The sequence below is a fragment of the Belonocnema kinseyi genome, chromosome 6 (genome assembly GCF_010883055.1).
Source record: "Belonocnema kinseyi isolate 2016_QV_RU_SX_M_011 chromosome 6, B_treatae_v1, whole genome shotgun sequence".
Classification (NCBI taxonomy): domain Eukaryota; kingdom Metazoa; phylum Arthropoda; class Insecta; order Hymenoptera; family Cynipidae; genus Belonocnema; species Belonocnema kinseyi.
In genome coordinates this window covers 75917836-75939531 of record NC_046662.1, presented here as the reverse complement: position 1 = coordinate 75939531, position 21696 = coordinate 75917836, and the positions used below count along the sequence as shown (strand labels likewise).

The 21696-nt window shown below is 32.3% G+C and overlaps 1 protein-coding gene across 1 annotated transcript in view; it reads left to right on the top strand.

Annotated features, from left to right (window-relative positions):
* Window positions 1-4567: 4567 nt before the first annotated feature.
* The window catches only part of LOC117175453 (modular serine protease-like), a 34289-nt gene continuing 17160 nt past the window's right edge, over window positions 4568-21696 (top strand). Inside the window, exons 1-4 of the mRNA XM_033365161.1 lie at window positions 4568-4601; window positions 4769-4928; window positions 5112-5299; window positions 13828-14044. Of these exons, the coding sequence (XP_033221052.1) occupies window positions 4568-4601; window positions 4769-4928; window positions 5112-5299; window positions 13828-14044 (599 nt within the window). The remainder of the gene's footprint in view (window positions 4602-4768; window positions 4929-5111; window positions 5300-13827; window positions 14045-21696) is intronic.

The following is a 21696-nucleotide window of genomic DNA, read 5'->3' as shown; positions in this document are numbered from 1 at the left end:
GCCCTGAACACACCATGCGGTGCTGATTCACCCATATTCGTAGATAAAGCCTTCAGACTCCATTAGTTCTTTCCTACTCCTTAATTTGTCACATCCGGCCTATGTCAGAATGAAATCAGATTATGGGAAATACATGTATGAGATTCCGGGGAATCCCTAAAATTCAAAATCAATTAAGAAGTTATTTTAATCTTCTTTTCTGATAGTACGTCTTACCTGTAAATGTACAATTACACATGTGTCCGTATTCTGTCAGATTCGGGCAGTCCTGAGATTTTCAAACAGTATGATATAGGCCCAGAGTTATTATATTAATAATAACAATATGTAAGAAAAAAAGTATTAAAAATAAATTAAGTTGCATGTAAAACTAAGCTTGACCGAAGGAACAACCTGCCTTTACGAAAAAATATTATAATAAAATCATTATACGAGGTCTGTCTGTGTCCGGAAAGTGTGTCATTTGCGATGGTATTCCCTTAAAAATAATCCTTAAGGCCATGTGATGAGTGGGTCACGTGACCAGATTCCTACCTTAACCTCTTTTTTTAAGGGTGAAGTGAAAAAGGGTTCGAGATGTGACCGATTACTCTTTCTAAGACCAGTCTCTAGCAATTGTTTTTTTTTTTTTGTTGCAAAAATCAAGATGACGATTTTCGAACACGAATGAGATAGTATTTGGCGAAATTTAATGCAACGCTCTGTGTTCGGTGCGTTCGATCATAGTGAAATGCGTCGCGCAAGTGTTTATAGTTTATACGTTAACGCAACTGCGTCCGCTGGTCATATCAAGATTGACAGGCGTATGCTACTTAGCAGGGGGACTCACAAGGGTTCCCCTTAAATGCTAAGCACCGGTTTTGACAATAGCACACCTAGGTACAAAGTTAGAGCACACGGTTGGATACTTTCTGGACAGATAGGCCTATAATGATTTTTAATCATTTTTTCGCAATTAAAGGAAATTCAGTTTATAAAGTCATTCTATAGAAAAAGATGATAGAGTAATCACAATTAGAATAAAAAATAGAAGAATAATGAAGCAATTCATGTAAAAAGTAAACTAACTACAAAAGAACCACAGCAAAATTATGTGAATTCCCTTCATATCAGCAAAATCCCTGGAAATCTCATTGTAACCTCTTGCTACCTTTGGAAATATTTCTAAGTCCATATTAACATGTTTAAAATCGGTGAAAATTCGTAGAAATCCCTTGGACATTTGTTAGCCCCTTTTGAATTCCTTTGGAATCATTCAGACAGTTACAAAAATGTAGAAATCATAACTTTTAAATACTTTGAAAATATAATAAAATTTATTACCTGAAGTTACTTAGAAATCTCTTAAATCTTGTGAAAGTTTTTCAAATTTCTTGGAATCTTTCGAAACCCTACATAGTTCTTTGATCTCAATAAAATTATATCTTTTAAATCTGGTAAAATACCTTAAAACTCCTTAAAATTTGTTGCATCGCTAGGAATTCCTTGAAATTCCATTTATTTTCAAAAGGTCCTCGATATATTCTAACAAAATTTTAATACTGCCCGATGAGCGACTTCTTCTACTATTTATTTGACATAGTAAAAAAAGGTCTATGAACTCAGCGAAGTTATCATTTTAGAATAGGAGACAAATTAGTACTCAGTACTTACAGAGATATTTGGAAAATATTTTGCGTAATAATTGAGTTTCGAAATTCATCTTTCTTTCTTAAAGTAATGCTAAAAAACTTTTTTTTAAAGTTCATTGCAGTGCATCATTCTCGAATTGGCCGCGAATTGATAATCATACCCAAATATTGAACGTAATATATTAAATCAAAAAATTAATTCATTTTAATTTATTTACTTTCATTTGTTGGAACTTGTCCAGGTTTTTATTTGTTGAATAGGTGAATAAATAATTTTGTATTTAAAATTTTTCATTTGAAGAAAAAACGCAATTTTTTACGAGGTAATTAGGTTTTCTTTTCATAAAATTAAAAATTTTATATGAAAATACCTTCAACTATTATTTTCAGATCAGTCATGCATTATAAACGTATTCTACCATTTGAAACCTAAAGGCACAGGTAAAATGACTCATGTGAGCACAGAACAGAATTATGTACCCAGTTGAAATAAGTAAACTTGCGTATCTAAAATAATCGAGTGAAATCTTTTTAGATTATTTTGATATTTGGGTCATTCCATTTTATTTCGCCGAAGTCGTTTGCAGCCTAATTTTAAAAAATGGTATACTTAACAATAGTAATTGTAAATGTTTTGCGACCCTGAAGATTCCTATATCTATAGATTTCAAACTTGATAATTAATTATAAAGAAACTAAGCATCAGATCAAAGGACCAAAAACACCTTTACATTTTTGAAACAATTAAATTATTTTATAATAATTTCAAACTGTCACTGTAAGAAAACAAGCCAAATAAAAAATTCTTTCATTGAATATTCATTTGTATCAAAAGCCTTTGAAAGAGCGCGAGAATACGTACTTTTGATTCAATAGCATTTGTATTCAATTTTGCAAAGCATGCTTAAACAAAAGAAGAGTCTCATAAAAAACAGAAAACACAAATAGATTCGTATAAAAAGACGCCCTTTTTTACTCAAATAGCAATTTTCAGGAAAGCTATCAATATTGCTATTTTGAGGTTTTTTAAACGAGGTGCCGTCTAAGGTAAAATTGGTGATTCGACTGCGAAAAATTTGAATTCTGAATTATTTGACCAACTTCAGCTTATAGTTGGTATTTTGAACTACACTGTAAAAAATTTTGCTGAAAATTACATTTCATTCTGTAACTTATTCCTATGATTGTTGTGGGAAAATTACACGTTTCTTGTAAATTGACAGTGATTATTAAATGAATGAACGTGTAATTTTCCCACAACAATCATTGGACATAAAATTACCAGTGATTTTCGTGGGAATTTTACACTAAAGTGTAACTCAAATAAAAATGTAGTTTTACAACGTTTATGTAAGCTCTTAACGATTAGTGTAATTTCACACGCGGAGTGTAACACGTTTTACAGCAGCGATGTAAAATTTCATAATCCTTGTAATTCCGCTGTTGAACGCTTGATGGCTTGGTAACCTGCGAGGCATGCGAGTAAATTCAGTGCAAGATTGTGCGAAATTCTAGCAGCATTCGGATATATTTTAAAATTGAAATCGTGGATTGTGCTGGGTTGAGCGCATCACTAAGGCAAAGCGCAATGTGTTTTACTTAAATAAATTTGTTCGCATGTTTAGCTTGCATGCAAAAAAAAAAATAATTTTGAAGGTTACAGCTGTTTCGACAGCAGCTGATATAAATTAGGATGCGACTATTTCGCCCACTGATCATAACCTTATAAGTTTGATGCGTATTTGTTTTGTAACAGCTCAAGAAACAAAAAGTTAAATTTTTTCTGCCTAATAAACACATGACTCCTTTTATTTATATATCTTATTATTCTTACGATTCGATTTAATTAAAACATACATTCAGCGATTCAAAATACCCGGGCTGGTTATTGCGCATGCGCAACCTTTTACATGTGGCGTTTTATAGCGTCACTATAATTTCACAAGGCGAATGTAAAATTCCATTCTTCCAAAACTGCTTTTTACCATCTATGTGCGATTTTACACTATCGTGTTATTTCTACCTAATTTTGATAATTTTCCCACAGTAATCACCGGTATTTTTATGTCCTATGATCTTTATGGTAAAATTACATAAAACTTTTTACAGTGTATTATACAAATCGCTATGTCAGTTGATAAATGCTCGAGACCAATGTGAAATTTTCAGAGTGCTTAAATAAAGATCTGATTTGCATGCATACTCTAAAGCCCTTTTAGATTTTTGGGATCTTGTTAATTAATTTATTCTTTAAATTAATTTACTTTCATTTTTATATAATAATTGATCTTCGCTCGCATAAGAGGTTGCAGTAATAAAAATAGAAACATTCAGTCTCTCAAATAAATGATGTATTTATATTATTATGAAATGAGTTTGGTTTTGAAATCTCTTAATTATCTAAAAAGAGTATCAATTACCTTTATAGAACCAAATCAATATTTAGCGAAACCAGCTTGATACACGACAGAAAGTTCCTTGCATGACAGGAAAACTCTGAATTTAAACCTTTTCTGATTCCAATTGTGCTAGATTTCTGACTAGAAATGTAAAATTCAATTCGACTCAATGTTCAACGGATAGAAGAACAACAGTAGAAAGCCAACGTACTTTATTATCTATTATTATTTATTATTTACCTGATCATCAAATTTGATTCACCTGTCGGTAGTATCTTAACTAATAGATCAAAATACAGAACGCAAAATGTATCCAGATTTAATTTCTCTTCAATGAAATTTATTCTTGAAAATGCTTAATTACCGAAGAACGCAAACTCAAAGAATAACTGAATAAACGAATATTCGTTTTGTAATCGATGCTGATGGAAATCTTAGATTCGTAAAAATTATTTACGGATAAGGCAATGAATAATTTTACGAAATTACATGCTTATAAAAGGAAACGACGGATTTAAGTCTAAAGTAGTCGAGACCATGACAAGCCTGGTACTCGTTTTCATTGCCCTGGGTATTTTTTTTTAATTACATTATTTCTTATTGCAAATATGGATATTCTTATAAATAAACAAACGTAATTAATGTAGCTAAATACAGTTTTAAAAAAGTGAAATAAGGGTTTTTGTGACAAATATCAGAAAAAGATTTTTATAATGTTCTCTTTGTTCCAAATGTTAGCAGCAATTGAAGCGACAGCAGCTGGAGAAGATACGATTGTAAATGTGCATCCATTTGTGTGCATTGATGGTTCCAAGATCCCATTAGCTAATGTTTGCGATGGCATATCGAACTGTCCCGATTCTTCTGACGAACTAAGGAAACTCTGTCATCATATCGTGTAAGAAAAAAATATGAGAAAAAACAAACCAACATCTTCAAAACATACTTTCTAAATTTAAATCATTGAGGTTTGACTGTTCATCAGTGAAAAAAATTACTGATCTTTTTCAATGATCCATTTTTAACTGACTCAAATTTAGAGTGTAATAGATTTCTTTCGAATTTTAAAAATTAATTTTAGTTGTCCTGCACCCATGTATCGATGTGCTTATGGTGCATGTGTCTCAAGAAATGTTCGCTGCGACGGTTTTCAAGATTGCGCTGATGGGAGTGACGAATTTCGATGTGAGATTAATGAAATTTGTTCAGATCGAGAACACCAGTGTTTCTCTTCGTCAAAATGCGTTCCATTTGCTCAGATTTGTAATGGTTTGTATAAGAAATGAGGAACAAAATTTAATTATTTTTTCTTCACTTTTAGATTTTTAATCAATTACATTCAAGTTTGTTTTTTCGCAGAGGAAGGTTCATAATGACCTAAATTTTCAAATCTACTTTTTTGACATATTTTTCTATAATTCGACCCCAGAAACTTAAAATACTACAATTGATGCCAAGGTATAATAGTACTTAGAGCTAAATCAGCCAATTGGAACAAGATTTCTTTTTAGTTTAGAAATTTGAAAAAAAATCTTGACCTGTTTATGTGAAAAAAGCATTTTTGTTATTCAAAATAAAATAATGCAAAATCTGTTGTGTTTGTTCGCGTTTGCGAGACCAATTGATTGATCTATTGAAATCGACCTATTTCGGAAGCTTTTACGACATACTAGTTCCGATTTATGAAGTTAAAAAAAATTGTTATTCTGCTTATATGAAGGAACCTTTCTTGATATTAGGGATACAATAGGACTGTATTTGTTCGCGTTTACAAGACTTATCCATCGATCTATTGAACAACCTTTCATGACCTTCCACGACCTTTCACGAACTACTAATGTCCTTTTTATTGTGTGAACTAAATTATTCATTTTTTAATAACATTAATCACAGTTTGTCATTTATTCACCTTTATTCAACTATTTTGAAATTTGTCACCTACTTTAGAAATTTTTCGCCTTCATACCTATTTTGGAAATGTCATCTATTTTACGCTTCTTCAATTAACAAATTCAAATTTTATTTACAATTTTAATTTTCTAAACCTTTTGAGACCTTATCGATTTTAATTCAGTTCAAGGTTCATGCGTGTTTATAAATAACAGTTTTCAAATTTTAAAGTGTGGTATTATTTAAACTAATGCAAGAATTTAACTTTTCAATCTTAAATCTTATAGAACTTTTAGTTGAAAAAAGCTTGTAGTTATTTTTTTCCCTTAAGGCCATGTGACGAGTGAATCACGTGACCAGATTCCTCACTTACCGACACTTTTTTATTTCCTAACTTATTTTCACAAGAAGTGCCAAATCAAGATAAAAATTTGTGAAAATAAATACGAAGCACTAAGAAAGGTGGGCCTGGTCCTAAATTTACACAAATTGTAAAAAAAGCAAAAAAAAAATCATTTACAAAAAGAACTTTTTATATAATTCTAGAAATTTAGGATCAGATCCACCTTTCTTAGTGCTTTTTATTTATATTCCAAATTTTCAACTGGATGTAGCACTTCGTGTTAAAATAAGTTAGGAAATAAAAAAAGTGTCAGTAAGGTAGGAATCTGGTCACGTGACCCACTCATCACATGGCCTTAAAGTCTTCTTTCGAAAATCATTAAAAACACGTTTGGACTTATCCATTTTATCTTAATTTTTGTTCTCTAATATTCATTTACGAAAATATCTTATTAATCATAGAATAACGAAAATAAACGTAAATAGACACTTTCGATATTTTTCAACTTATGTTTCTGTCTTACTAAAATTCTTATTATCAGGAAATCATCAGAAGGTACTGTTACATTTCAAATATAAAAAATAATTTCCTCTTATAACAGTCGTCACAGCCCCTATTTTCCTCGAAAAAGATAAAAAGGTACCTTTTTTTTAAGTGGGTGACTCAAAAAGTTTTACAAGTTAAATAAACATGTGAATCACTGTTCATTAATATACTGTTGATGTTAAATTAGCCATACTATAATTATCAAGTACGAAACATTCCCGCTTAATCATTTCAAAGGAAATGAAACGACACGTAATTTACTGAAGTGATAACAAAAATTTGAGTTCCGTTTGGTAAAAAATCCCTTTTGATAAAGTTATAAGCATTTTACTGTCTAAAATCTTTAAAAATTTTTTAAAAAGTTCATAAAAGTTTTAACTGTATTATTTTTTAAACTAATGCAGGTATTTGACTTTTTGTTCTTTATTCTAATTTTTTAAAATATTCTTTTCTCTAAAAAACACAATAATCCTCGTTTTTTGATAAAAACCATAAAAGATATGACAACACTAAAAATAAACAAATCATTCCTCTTTGAAAACATAAAAATAGTCTGTTTACGCTTTTCTCTATCTTCCTTATTTATCCAATTTTTAACTAGTCACACAATAATGATCAAATACGGAAAATTGTACACTTAATCGTTTCAAAGGTGATGAAACGGCACGCAGTTTACTGAACTGATAACAAAAATTAGAAACTTGAGATTTATTTCTAAATCCGGCGGAACTTCCGTTTTTTGGAAAATCCCCTTTGATAAAGTTACAAGCATTTTATCTCACAAAGCTATAATGACGTGGACTTGTATACAAAAATTGTAGACATTTTTTTCGAACTGTTAATTGTATTGTTTTTTGTTACTAATGCAAGTATTTAACTTTTTGTTCTTTATTCTAATTTATTTTCCTAAATTAATCTTTGCTCTCAAAAATACAATAATCCACGTTTTTTTATAAAACCGATACAAGATATGACAGCAGTAAAAATAACCAAATTAATCCTCTTAAAAAACCTAAAAATAGTCTGTTCACGCTTTTCTCTGTCTCGTTTATTCATCCAATTTTGTACTCAAATATAAATAATTTCAGTTAATAAGGTATTTTTGTAAAAGAATAATCAAAAAAGGTAAGACAAATTTCGTATAATTTAAAATGTGTTTTTAACCTTCTTCAAAAATAGACTCTTAGGAAAATAATGAAGCAAAAATTTTTTCAATGAAAACAGTGAAATTTTTTTTGAAAAAATACTATTTGAAATTAAAAAATGGCTATTAGAACCCTCCTATTAACCCAACAAATTAATTTCAAATTTAAAGATTTAATAATTTTTTTTTGTATTTTAAATTATTTTGAACTTGTATAGTTTTGAATTAAAATATTAAAAGTTCGAAAGTTACCAATTGAAAACCCTACTACAAGATAAATTTTAGATTTAAAACCTCCAATATTGAAAATATTAATTTTTTAAGATTTTAAATAATTGGTTTGAAATGAAAAGCATTAATTTGTGCCCAATTCAAACTGGATTTTTCATTATTAAATAAATAGAAAACGCATTTTAAATAGAAGCACACAGGAAAAGTCTAGTTATCGTTATGGGTTGTTTTTGTTACACATAAGTTTAAGCCCGTTTTTCTTTAATTCAAACACTGTTGGAAGTTAAATCATTTTCAATTAAAGACAATAAAAATTTTAACATTTAATTTTGATACTTTAGAAGGTGATCAAAAAGAACCATTGAGACCTAGATTTGAATAGTTTTTAATTGAATCTGTTAAAATTATAAAATTTTATTTAAAATTGGAAGATACAAATTTATATGGAAATTGTTCAAATTCGAACAATTTCTAGGTTCGAAAATTCAAAATTTCTTGTTCCAAATTGAAATCGCTCAAATTTGTAAAATTTTTAATTAAAATGAACATTACTTAAATATTTAAATAAAAAACATACAAAACTGAAAAGTGTAGAAGATTTAAATTTTTATTTTTGACCAGTAAAACAAACATAATTATATTTTCTCAAATATTACGTACACTGTTAAAAATATTGCTGAAAATTACATTTCGTTTTGTAACTTTTTCATATGATTTTTGTGGGAAAATTACACGTTTCTTGTACATTGGCAGTGATTATTAAATGAATTTTACCATAAATGAATGAAATTTACAATGAACGTGTAATTTTCCCACAACAATCATAGGACATAAAAATACCAGTGATTTTTGTGGGAATTTGACACTAAAGTGTAACTGAAATAAAAATGTAATTTCACAACGTTTATGTAAGCTTCCAACGATTAGTGTAATTTCACACGAGGAGTGCAATACGTTTTACAGCAGCGATGTTATTATTATTATGATTACACCATTAAGCCATTTATCTTTCGGGGTAGGCGTGACTCACTCGGCAGGGGAAAGGAGTATTGTGTGGAAGGGATAGAGATTTTTCAGATTGATCCAGAATTAAATAACACGTTCGTTCCGCAACACTGCTCCGACCCAGGTTGCTGATCAATCTCTCTAGCAATCACCCCAAGCGAAGAACCTCACGAAGTCGTTATGTAAGGTTCCCCACTTGGGTGCATTAATAACCAAGGTCTTTTGTTTCAGGCGTCATTCACTCTACTGACACTCTTTTTATTAACTATTTGCCGCCATACTTTCGTGTCCTGGCATACTTCTGTAGCTTCTTTTATGTCCATGCATTTTTCCATGCAGACTCTCGTGTTTCTGTGATTTCTTATGTCTCTTCTAACTAGGGTCTCATTCACACATTCTATGTAAAATTCCATAATCCTTGTAATTCCGCTGTTCAACGCTTGATGGCTTTTGATAACTCGGGTGGAAATTATAACTTGGTGCTTAAGAGGCCCTGTCTAGATTTTCTATTTTCTATCGAGGCCCTAAAGTGGCAATCTATCCAGGGCGCAAGCGAAAGAGACACGGTCAGCGAGCGAGGTCATCAGTAAGCAACCCAATGAGGACCTATTAATAGGGTCTTTATAGAATCTAGATAGTCCCTCACGCACTGAGAAAAAAAATACTTCAGAATCAATGAAATATTGTTTTGAAGCATCAAACGGTGTTTTCGCGCTCGGTCAAACGCATATGCTATTATTTCTTATTTTGTTGATTCAAATAAAATATTATTAAATTATTTAAAAAATTGATCATGCTTTTAATTCTGAAGTGTGATGCTATGGTTGCAATACTAAAAAAGTTTAACTAGCACATTGCCATAATCTACTACCAGAAATTTTTGATTCAAAGAAGGAAAGTATTCATCCAAATGTAAAATAAATTTTCTTTCCAAAAGTTAAATCTAAAGATGTTTGTAAAACTTTGTATGTAGCGCCTCTGACAAACACTCTTCTTCCGCTTTCTCGTATTTTTATTGACATCAAATTCTGAACTATACTCCGCACGTTATTCTAAAACTAAACTGATTGTTATTTGTTAAAGAAGACTTATTACTAATAACTAAAGACAAACGCAGTTTACTAAAATACCCGCAAGCGCCGAGAATCGAACGCACGCACCGCACGCTTATAAGTCGAACGCCTAATCCCCATAGCTACGATGCCACGCTGAATGCAATATCAAAAATAAGTGACGGGATTCATCCGATACTTTAGAAATTAGGAAAAAAGGTTTTTGAAGCTCAATTTGTTATATATGATTTTTAAACGTATTGACATGATTTCAAATTAAATCGATCTTTAAGAAAAATTATTTTCAAATTTTTAAGGCACCAAATGTTTTTTTTTTTCAGAAAAAATGAAATTATTCAAAGTTTGCATCTCGGTAATTTTTAAAATTTTTTCTTTTTTAAATTTAAGTATAATTAAGCATAAGAACATTAATGTACTTTTTTGCACTCACAGCTGTATTACCCGTTTTACCTGTCGAGGGCTTTACAAGGTCCCCTCGAGAAAATAATCAATTGATAGAAATTATTTTTTAAATATATCTTTATGAATAAAGCTTTTTATCTAGTTTAATTGAAAAATATAGTACTAAATGTGAGTATATAAATAACATAAGTCAAGCAGCATACGACAATAACCTGTCGAGGGCCAGCAGAGGGAAAGTCTAGATTCTTCCAGCTAGAAAATCTGGCTGCGGCCAATATTTAATTTAGGCATAAATCAGCAATTTCTACACGGGAACCTGCGAGGCCTGCAAGTAAATTCAGTGCAAGATTGTGCAAAATTCTAGCGGCATTCGGATATATTTTAGAATTGATATCGTCAATTGTGCTGGATTCAGCGCAACATAAAGGCAACGCGCAATTTGTTTTACTTAAATAATTTTGTTCGTTGATATAAATTAGGATGCGCCTATTTCGCCCACTGATCATAACCTTATTTGATGCGTGTTTGTTTTGTAACAGCAAACCAAACACAAACTTTAATTTTTCTGCCTAATAAAAACATGACTCCTTTTATTTATATATCTTATTATTCTTACGATTCGATTTAATTAAAACATACATTAAGCGATTAAAAATACCCGGACTGGTCATTGCGCATGCGCAACCTTTTACATGCGGCGTTTTACAGCGTCACTATAATTTTACAAGGCGAATTTAACATTCCATTCTTCAAAACTGCTTTTTACCATCTGTGTGCGATTTTACACTATCGTGTTATTTCTACCTAATTTTAATGAATTTCCCACAGTAATCACTGGTATTTTTATTTCCTATGATCTTTGTGATAAAATTACATGAAACTTTTTACAGTGTAAGGTAAGGAGGATAGCGCTTATCAGCTAACAGTCATTGATTTTTTTAAAGTTAATAATATCCTAGTGGCCAAAAAATTTGGCGACGCCTTTACGACGTCGTCACGACATCTTTATGACACTCTATGTAGATGTCGTTAAGGTATCTTTACGATATTGTAAATACGTTGCATGATATGACGATGTCTTTACGATAGCGTAACGACAGCGTAACGACATGGACATAGGGTGTCGTAAAGTTGTCGTAAAGATATCGCAACGATGTCCTAAATACGTCGCGAAATCTTGTGCCCGGGCTGTGGAGTTAATCAATTTTTTTCATTTCAAGTCCTAGATTATTGTATATTATATTTATATAAGTATTATTTGCATAAATGAAACAATGAGTTGATCATTTAATTATTCCTAACAAGTTGCATTTCATCGCCCCCCCCCCTCTTCATCATCTGAAGGTAAAATCGACCACAACTTTTTATGATAATCAAAACGAAAATGTTTCTACCATGTCAATACAAAAAACCTGCTCTACGGGCCGGCTTAAGAATAGTAATATTCAATACAGTTTCTTGCATGTAGTTGAGAAGATATGTAGTTGTTCTACATTACCGATAATTTATCGAAAAAACTTATGATACATGTACCATCTGAGCTCTTGTAAACTATAATCTTGGTCGTGCTTGCCCCTCTGGTAGGATCTCAATTATTTACGACATTTAATATATTTTGAACTTGAATTACCTTTGATTATTATAAAAACATAATGTGATATTTTTTTATCTTTCAAAACATCAATTTTGCATATACTTATTAAATTTGTTTAGCATAAATGTTAAGCTTTCTGAAAGGTTTGAGTTGAAAAAATGTAATATCCGAGAAATTGCTTTAAACCATTACCAATTAAGCCGCCGGATGCAAGAACCAGCCCAACGCTCTCAAAAAAAAGAAAATGTATACTACCCTAACCTCAAAATATCAACTTTGACATGATTTTTTCGCCTTTCGTGGTATAAAATACTGTTCGGTATTTGTGTAACGAAATGTACTATTTCATAACCGAAAATGGATTTTTTATTGTATAATTGTAGAGAATAAGAAAATAAAAGTTTTTCCTATTCGATTTTTTTCGTCAAACGTTTATTTTTAATAATAAAAGCGAAATATCGAATAAAAGTTTCTCTCTAATTTAATTGAGTTTTAAAACTTAAATCGTTCTAACTTGGCTGAATATTATTGAAATGAGTTCATACTTATAGGACTTATTCAAAATGCTATAGCGATGGTTAGAAATTCATAAAAAAATTTAAATCGCTTATTGTTTGATATTATTTAATTGCAAAATCAGGTAAATCGATAATTGTGTTTTCTTGGTTTCGCCGATAAAAAGTATCTAGGTAACATCGAGTTTCAAACAACTACCAGTGAGCGATTTGTTAATTATATTAAATAAAGTTTTTTGGAAAATCTCAGATCTATTCGTTGGAAATTTACTGAGATATTCATATTTGGAAAAAGTACTCGACGTCTGCCCACGCTGTTAGCTAATATTAGCGAGGACAGCTCCATCCGACAGCCTTCTCGAAGATCAGATCGCGGACCGACGTCGAGTACTTTTTCCAAATATGAATATCTCAGTAAATTTGTAACGAATCGACATGAGATTTTCCAAAAAACTTCACTTAACATTTTTGAACAAATCACTCACTGAAAGTTGTTTGAAACTCGAAGTTACCTAGATACTTTTACCGGCGAATCCAAGAAAACACAATTATCGGCTTACCTCATTTTGCAATTAAATATTATTAAACAATAAACAATTTATAACTTTGCCTTTCATTCTTAAGCATATCTATAGTTTTTTTGTGGAATAAGTCCTATAAATATTAACTCATTTAAATAATATATAGCCGAGTTAAAACGATATAAGTCTTAAAACATAATTAAATGAGAGAGAAACTTTTATTCGATATTTCGATTTTATTATTAAAAATAAGCGTTTGACAAAAAAGATTCTAATATGAAAAAGTTTTATTTGCTTATCCTCCAAAAGTCTACATTTTCAAAAAATTGATTTTTTGATTTTGAAATTTTTCTTTTTTTTTGAGACGCTCGGACAATACTTTTACGTACATATGTTTGAGCATGGCGCTGGTTGTTGCACCCGGCGCGGCGGCTCAATTAGCCACCTTGCTAATGAAGGAAGATTTAAAAATGATAACTTTTACACTTTGCATGAATTTTATATTTACGTTCAATTGAAATAATCAATATCAGGGTATGAAGACTGCGCTGACGGTAGTGATGAAAGTCCAACACTTTGTAAAGAATATCCATGTCCATCTCACACATACTCTTGTTCTTATGGAGGCTGTATACATCAAGAAGTACTTTGCGATGGTGTTAAAGATTGTGTTGATGGAACTGACGAAGATCCCAATATCTGTACTGCTATTAATTGCATAGGTGACGAATGTAGCAAATTTACTTGCAGGTATAATGTATATTCCATATTGCTCAATGTCACCAATTGATACTTTTCTAATTCCTACACCATCATCAGTGTTTCACACATTATCAGTCAAAAGTAACGTGATAACGTTACCTTTCTTTTCCTTACAAAATTGTAACGCGTTATCATTGCCTATACTTTTAAAAAAGGTAACACGTTACCATAGCCGTTATTGAAACAAAGTCACGAATAACCTAAGCGTTACTTTTTTCAATAAAACTGTTAATACGTCATTTTAAATTCTCAAAATATTTAGATAGCTTTTTTAGTTTTTTATTTGAAAGTCTTTATAAACTTAAAAATTATATTTCACTTTATGTAACTTAATAAGGAATTTCATATATCTGTAAATATAAAATGTTTTTAGTCTAGACTATTATTAATTGTTTATGACAAAATTTGCATAGAATTTCTTTTTCTTTTAATAAAAGGACTTTTTTCAAAGTTCATCTCTCAAACGAAGTATTTTAACGAATTTTGTTCACAGTTGTTTGTCAATTTTACTAATAGGAAGCCTCCTTTATATTATTAGGCATTTTTCTTTATTAATATTGCAAAAAATGAAGTATTACCGTTTAAACTCATATATTTTCTCCAACTCGATGAATAATTATTTATCTGGAAAAAATATTTCTTTCATTCAAAGTAAATTATTCCTTTGAGTCAAAGCATGACTTTTCTTCCTCTCAACAATATTTACTCAACTGAAGGAAATACATTCATGGTTCAGAGCTCAGAGAAAAAAAAAGAAGAAACACATTTACTTGGATCCATTAATTTTTTTAAGTGTAAAATTTTCGTAAAGTTTCGTACAGTAACGTACGTTACTTTGCATTATACAGTTACCCAAAAATCTGCTGTCCAACAGAGAAACCTAGTGAGGGACATTTGCCATAGAGACTATTTTCCGATACATGCACATTATAAAATAACCTCTATATGGCAAGAGTCACTCACTAGATTCTTCCGTTGGACATCAGAAATAGTAACGCGTTACTGCTACCAAAAAAAGAGGTCAGACAACTTAGCGGCATCACTAGCGAAAAACTAAATGTCATATTATGCGTATTTTTTTGCTATTTTTTACCAAAAAAAATTTTTTTTTCTCTATTAGTTTTCGAGAAAACAGGGCGGCGCTAGCTTGCCGGCAATTTAGCGGCGCCCTCTACAAAAACAAATCAAAATCAATAAATTTAACAAAATGACTAGATTAGATTTTTTGCTTTACAATGAGCTATCAATCGCTTTTGTAAAGTCAACCCATATTTTAAAAAACTACCACCTGTAATGAAAAAAAGTATTTAAAAAAGTATTGAAAAAATGACTAGGCTGAATTTTGTTGCTATTTTTTTGCTTTCAAATGTCACGTTAAACACTTTTGTAAAATCAACCCTTATTGTAAAAAGCAACCCCCTGTGCTGCACAAACGTATTTAAAAAAATGAAAAAATCAAGATGAAAAGCACTTGTAAACCATAAACACGATTTTTCTAAAGCATAACTAAGAAGCAAAATCATTGTTCACCCCTGATCGTTACAAAAACAACCCCCGTATTTATATCCGAATGCAAAACTGAAGACTAAAGTCGAAAATTGTATACATTAACTGTTGGGACTTTTGTCCTCCTGATTGTTGTGCTCTTTCATTATTCTCCAATGTCATATACAATGCTCGAAATACACATAAAAAAGCATTAAAAATGCTTTTGCAAAATTAACTCTTGTATGAAAAACAATATCCTGTAATGAAAACACGTAGTGAAAAAAGTCGATATCTACATAGTTGCAACTTACTTATAAAATAGTAACATGGTACTTTTAAGCGTAATTATTTCTCCCCCCTATTCGTTACAAAAATAACTACTGCAATATATATCATTTTCTAGTTTATGTGTGTATATTCAAAAAATATAATTCACCTTTTTCGATACACCTTTTAATGCTTAATTAACTTCCAGCGCCACAATGATGTATATCAAGCTAGCACCTCTACAAACGAAATTCCCACATTTCTGTGTATCAAAATGTAGAGCTTTTTTGGGATCTTGAAAGCAACAACAACCAATTTCTAAAAACCGGCCCTACTAAAAAAAAACCCTTTTTAAAAACTCAAATTCGGAAAAAACAAACAACACCCCCTTGTGAAGAATAAAATCTGTCAAAAGACAAAATGCACCAGATTTTGGCCTTATTTTGAGTTCTCGAATGCACCACATAAAAGATCAGAAAAACCACCGCTATTTACAAAAATACCAACCCACTATTAACATTTTAAACCTCGATTTTGGGAATTTCGAAGAGCCCAAAAATTAGAGACTCCACTGATAGTGAAAAATTCCCAAAAAGATGAATTTTTTACAATTTTATACATACGAGGTAGAGAGGGGTTGATTTTAGACGTTAAGGGTTGGAGTCCAAAAATAAGAGTGGGTATTTTCTAGAAGCCCAAAAATTATAGACTCCATTGACACTGGAAAACACTCACAAAGATTATTTTTTGACAAAGTTATATATACGTGGTAGCGAGGGGTTGACTTTAAACGTGAAGGGTGGGAGCCAAAAAATTGAAGCCGGTATTTTCGATGAGCCCAAGAATCAGATGCTCCATTGACACGGGAAAATTTTCAGAAGGATTATTTTCTTACAATTTCATATCTACGTGGCAGAGAGGGGTTGATTTTAGACGTTAAGGGTTAAGGCCAAAAATTTACAGTGTGTATTTTCGAGGAGCTTAAAAATCAGAGACTCCATTGATACTGAAAAATTCTCAAGAAGATTATTTTTTTACAATTTCATACCTACGTGGTAGAGAGGGGTTGATTTTAGACGTTCAGGGTTGGCGCCAAAAATCTAAAAGGGTATTTTTGAGGAGTCTAAAATTCAGAGACTCGATTGACACTGGAAGATTCTAAAACAGGTTATTTTTGGACAAAGTCAAACAATCTCTAGAATTTTTTGGCTCCAACCCTTAACGTTTAAAATCAACACCACTCTCTACCACGTAGATATAACTTTATCAAAAAATAATCTTTTTAAGAATTTACCAGTGTCAATGGAATCTTTGATTTTTGGACTCCTCAAAAATACCCTTTCAGATCTTTTGCTCCAACCCCTAACGTGTAAAATCAACCCCTCTCTACCACGTAGATATGAAATTGTAAAAAAATAATCCCTTTGAGAATTTTCTAGTGTTAATGGAATACCTGATTTTTAGGCTCCTCTAAAATACCATTTCTGATTTTTGGCACCAACCCTTAACGTATAAAATCAACCCCTCTCTACCACTTGGATGTAAAGTTGTAAAAAACAATCTTTTTGAGAATTTTCCAGTGTCAATGGAGTCTCTGATTTTCTGGCCTTAAACCTTAACGTCTAAAATCAATCCCTCTCTGCCACGTAGATAAAGCTTTGTCAAAACATAATCTGTTTTAGAATTTCTTAGTGTCAATGAAGTCTCTGGTTTTTTGGCTCCTCTAAAATACCCTTTCCGATTTTGTGCTTTAACCCTTGACGTCTAAAATCAATCCCTCTCTACCACGCAGATATAAAATTGTAAAAAAGAATCTTTTTGAGGATTTACCAGTGTCAATGGAGTCTCTGATTTTTTGAGCTCCTCGAAAATACACACTGTAAATTTTTGGCCTTAACCCTTAACGTCTAAAATCAACCCCTCTCTGCCTCGTATATATAAAATTGTAAAAAATTAATCTATTTGGGAATTTTTCACTATCAGTGGAGTCTCTAAACTTTGGGCCTTTCAAAATTGCCTTAGTTAAGCTTTAGAAAAATCGTGTTCATGGTTTACAAGTCATTTTCATCTTGATTTTTTCATTTTTTAAATACGTTTGTGCAGCACAGGGCATTGCTTTTTAAAATATGGGTTGATTTGACAAAATTGTTTAATATCACATTTGAAAGGAAAAAAATAGCAAAAAAATCTAGCCTAGTCTTTTTCTTAATACTTTTTTAAAATACTTTTTCATTACAGGGGGTAGTTTTTAAAAATAAGGGTTGATTTTACAAAACTGTTTAATATCACATTTGAAAGCAAAAAAATAGCAGCAAAATATAGCCTAGTCATTTTTTCAATACTTTTTTTTAATACTTTCTTTCATTACGGTGGGTAGTTTTTGAAAATAAGGGTTGACTTTACAAAGGCGATTCATAGCTCATGGTAAAGCAAAAAAATAGCAAAAAAAATCTAGCCTAGTTATTATTATACCATTTAGCCATTTTCCTTTCGGGGTAGGCGTGACTCACCCGGTGGGGAAAGGAGTAACCTGGGGAAGGGATAGAGAATTTTCAGATTAATCCAGAATTCTCGTGTTATTGATGTAAATAACACGTTCGTTCCGCAACACTGCTCCGACCCATGTTGCTGATCAATCTCTCTAGTAATTACCCCAAGTGAAGATCCTCACAAAGTCGTTATGTAAGGTTCTCGACTTGGGTCCATTAGTGGCCAAGGTCTTTTGTTTCAGGCGTCATTCACTCTACTGACACTCCTTTTATTAACTATTTGCCGCCACGCACACATTCCAACCATTCTTTCCGCGTCCTACCTCTGGGCACGCTGCCATTTACTTTACCTTAATACACATGTTTCGTTAGTCGTTCATTTGGCATTATCTCAACATGCCCGAACCATCTTAACCGATTTCTTTCCCATGTGTCTACTAGCGTCTCTTCTGTACCACATTCTTTTAGAATGATCTCGTTACTTACTTCGTCCATCAGAGTTTTCCCGCATATTATGCGCATGAATTTCATGTTAATTGTGTTAATTTTACTCTTATCTTTTTCTTGATAAGTCCATGTCTCGCTACCCTATAGTACAGTCGGTACAAATATAGAATTATGTGATGCCATTTTAGCTTTATTTGATATATTTTTACTTCTGATAAGGGGACCTGTTCTAACAATAACCTTCTTGCCTTCGTTTATGCGTCTATCTTATTCCTCATCCATCTCCCCGTCCCTAGTAAATAAGCTACCAAGGTATACGAACTTATCAACTTGTTAAATTCTCTCATCATTTAATAAAATATTGCATAGTGTTTTCTCACTCTTTCCTTCGAACACCATAGTTTTTGTTTTATTTGCGTTACTTTTGAGGCCCATGCTCTTCATGCTTGCATCTAGTTTATTAAACATTCTTTGTAAGTCTTCGATTAATTCTGCCATAACAACCTTATCATCTGCGAACGCTAACCCACGTACCCTTACTGTTTCGAGATCCACACCCTCTTCGTCGAAAAGAGCCATTCCTAAACACTTGTCTATAAATAGTATAAATAATCATGAAGACATAACGCATCCTTGTCCAACTCCTTGAATAATATCGAAACAGTCACACAGTTTCCCATTCACCCTTACACTCGCTTTGCTACCCATAAATATTGTTTTTATAGCTTGTAGGAGCCATCCATTGACACCATACTCTTTCAGGACTTCCCAAAGTTTACTTCTATTTACCTTGTCATAAGCTTTTTCTAGGTCAACAAATGCACAGAAAAATTTTTTTCTACTCTCAAACTTTTTTCTGTTATTTGCCTCAAGTTAAATATTTGATCCGTACATGACCTTCCTGGTATAAACCCACTTTGGACTTCCCAAATCTTTGCTTCTGTTATTTTCATTACCCTACGAATAAGTATTTTTGAGTATATTTTACTTACGGTACTCAATAAGCTAATCCCTCTGTAATTATTGCAGTCGCTTTTATCTACCTTTCTTTTGTATATTCGTACGATAATCGCGTTTTTTCAATCGTATGAGACGTCTCCCATCTCAAAACATAACTTTATCAATTCGCACAGTCTATGTGGTATGTACTCGCCACCGTGTTTAAGCATTTCAGCGTTAATACCGTCTACCCTGACAGCCTTACCGTTTTTCAAGTACTTAATTATATCCCTAACCTCAGTGACACAGACTTTCTCAATTGAGTTTTCTATCGCATCGTGTTCAACATCGCAGTTGTGGTGTCCTATAGCTTCATCTCCGAATTGTCTCCTAAAATAGTCTCTAAAAGCCTCTGGTATTCCATCTGCATCATATACCATTTCCCCCCTACTATTTCTCATATTAACAAATTCTGTACTTTTGTTTCCTTTCATTTATTTATAAAGCAGTTTCTTGCTTCCTTCAAAGTTATTTTGTATTTTCATCTCTTCTTCTACTCTAATTGTATCTTTACGTTCCTTAACTAATCGTTTGAGTATCCTGTTTTCGTGTCTATAATCATTTCTACGTCTATTACTTTCCTCATTGCTAAGACCTGGGATGTTCAAAGTTCTCCTGTACGCTTCTCTCTTTGCTTTTTGGGCAGCCTGAATTTCATCATTCTACTACGCATCACCAGACATTCTTCCTACAACTGCGGTACCACACACTTCGATCGTACATCTAACAATGATATCCCGTAACTTTGTCCAGGCGCCCTCTATATCTTTGTTTTTCATACGGTCGTTCTATGTTGCCCTATCTATGCTTTCGATTATCTTATTTTGGAAATCTGTTCGTACATCCGGTTCCTGTAGGTTCTCAATATTGATTCGCGTTTCTTTTGTTTTCTTGGTTCTCTTTTTTCTCCATCCACAACCTAAGTTAATTTTTGAGATCAGAAGGTAATGATCAGTATTGCATTCAGGACCCCTCATGACCCTTGTATCTTTGACTAACTCTCTTAGTCTTTCATCCGCAACAACAAAGTCAATTATACTGCGGCTATTTCCTTTAGACCAGGTGTACATGTGGATCATTTTATGCCTAAACCAAGTATTTGTAATAAACAGACCCCTTTCTAAGCATAGACCAACTAATTTATCTCCGTTATAGTTTATACACTGAAAATTTTTTGGGCGAGCTGCTCGCCCACGTGGTAGAACTGGAACACCAAATGCGTCGCGCGCTGCTCACCTGCAACTGGCTACACATCCTCTCTCATATTGGACGGAATCCCCACGCCGAGTTTCGCGCGGAGTTATACAGTTATAGTTTATACTCGTGGGGCAATTTCATTCTCATTTGTGGGCTGCTGTGTTCCCAACACACGGACAAGGATCTGCTCGCACGTTTGGTACTATAGCTTACTTAAATGTGGTCTGGCCGCTACACCAACCGTCGTGGTGGCGCTGCGTTGCCACTAAGAAAACAGCTGCTTGCCCAAATTTTTTTCAATGTACTTGGATCCCCAAAATTACCTAGGACTTTCAACGCGCCGTTTTTTATGTATTTAGTTTCGCATCCCTTTTTCTTTGTTTCAGGCACATATAAAATATCTAGTTTCCTCACGCTCATAGTTTCACGCAATTCTTTGATCTTGAGATCATTTACCCTCCTAGCATTCCAAGCACCCAGTCTCCATTCGTCTTCTGAAACATGACCTTCAGATTTTCCGTGTGCATGCCTTTTGTCAATTAAAGTTCCAGTCCTTTCCGAGTCTATTTTGTAGTTGGTGTTATTCATTGTTTAGGTTATACACCCAACTATCACCTTTATGCAATAAGTTTATTTTCTGAGTCGAAGTCATGTCTAAGTTAAGTAGCAAATCGTCATATGGTGGAGATTGTAGTTCTAACGCCAGTCCCACCAAAACTTCAGTTAATAAGGTAGGGTTGGGAGAAGAGGGGG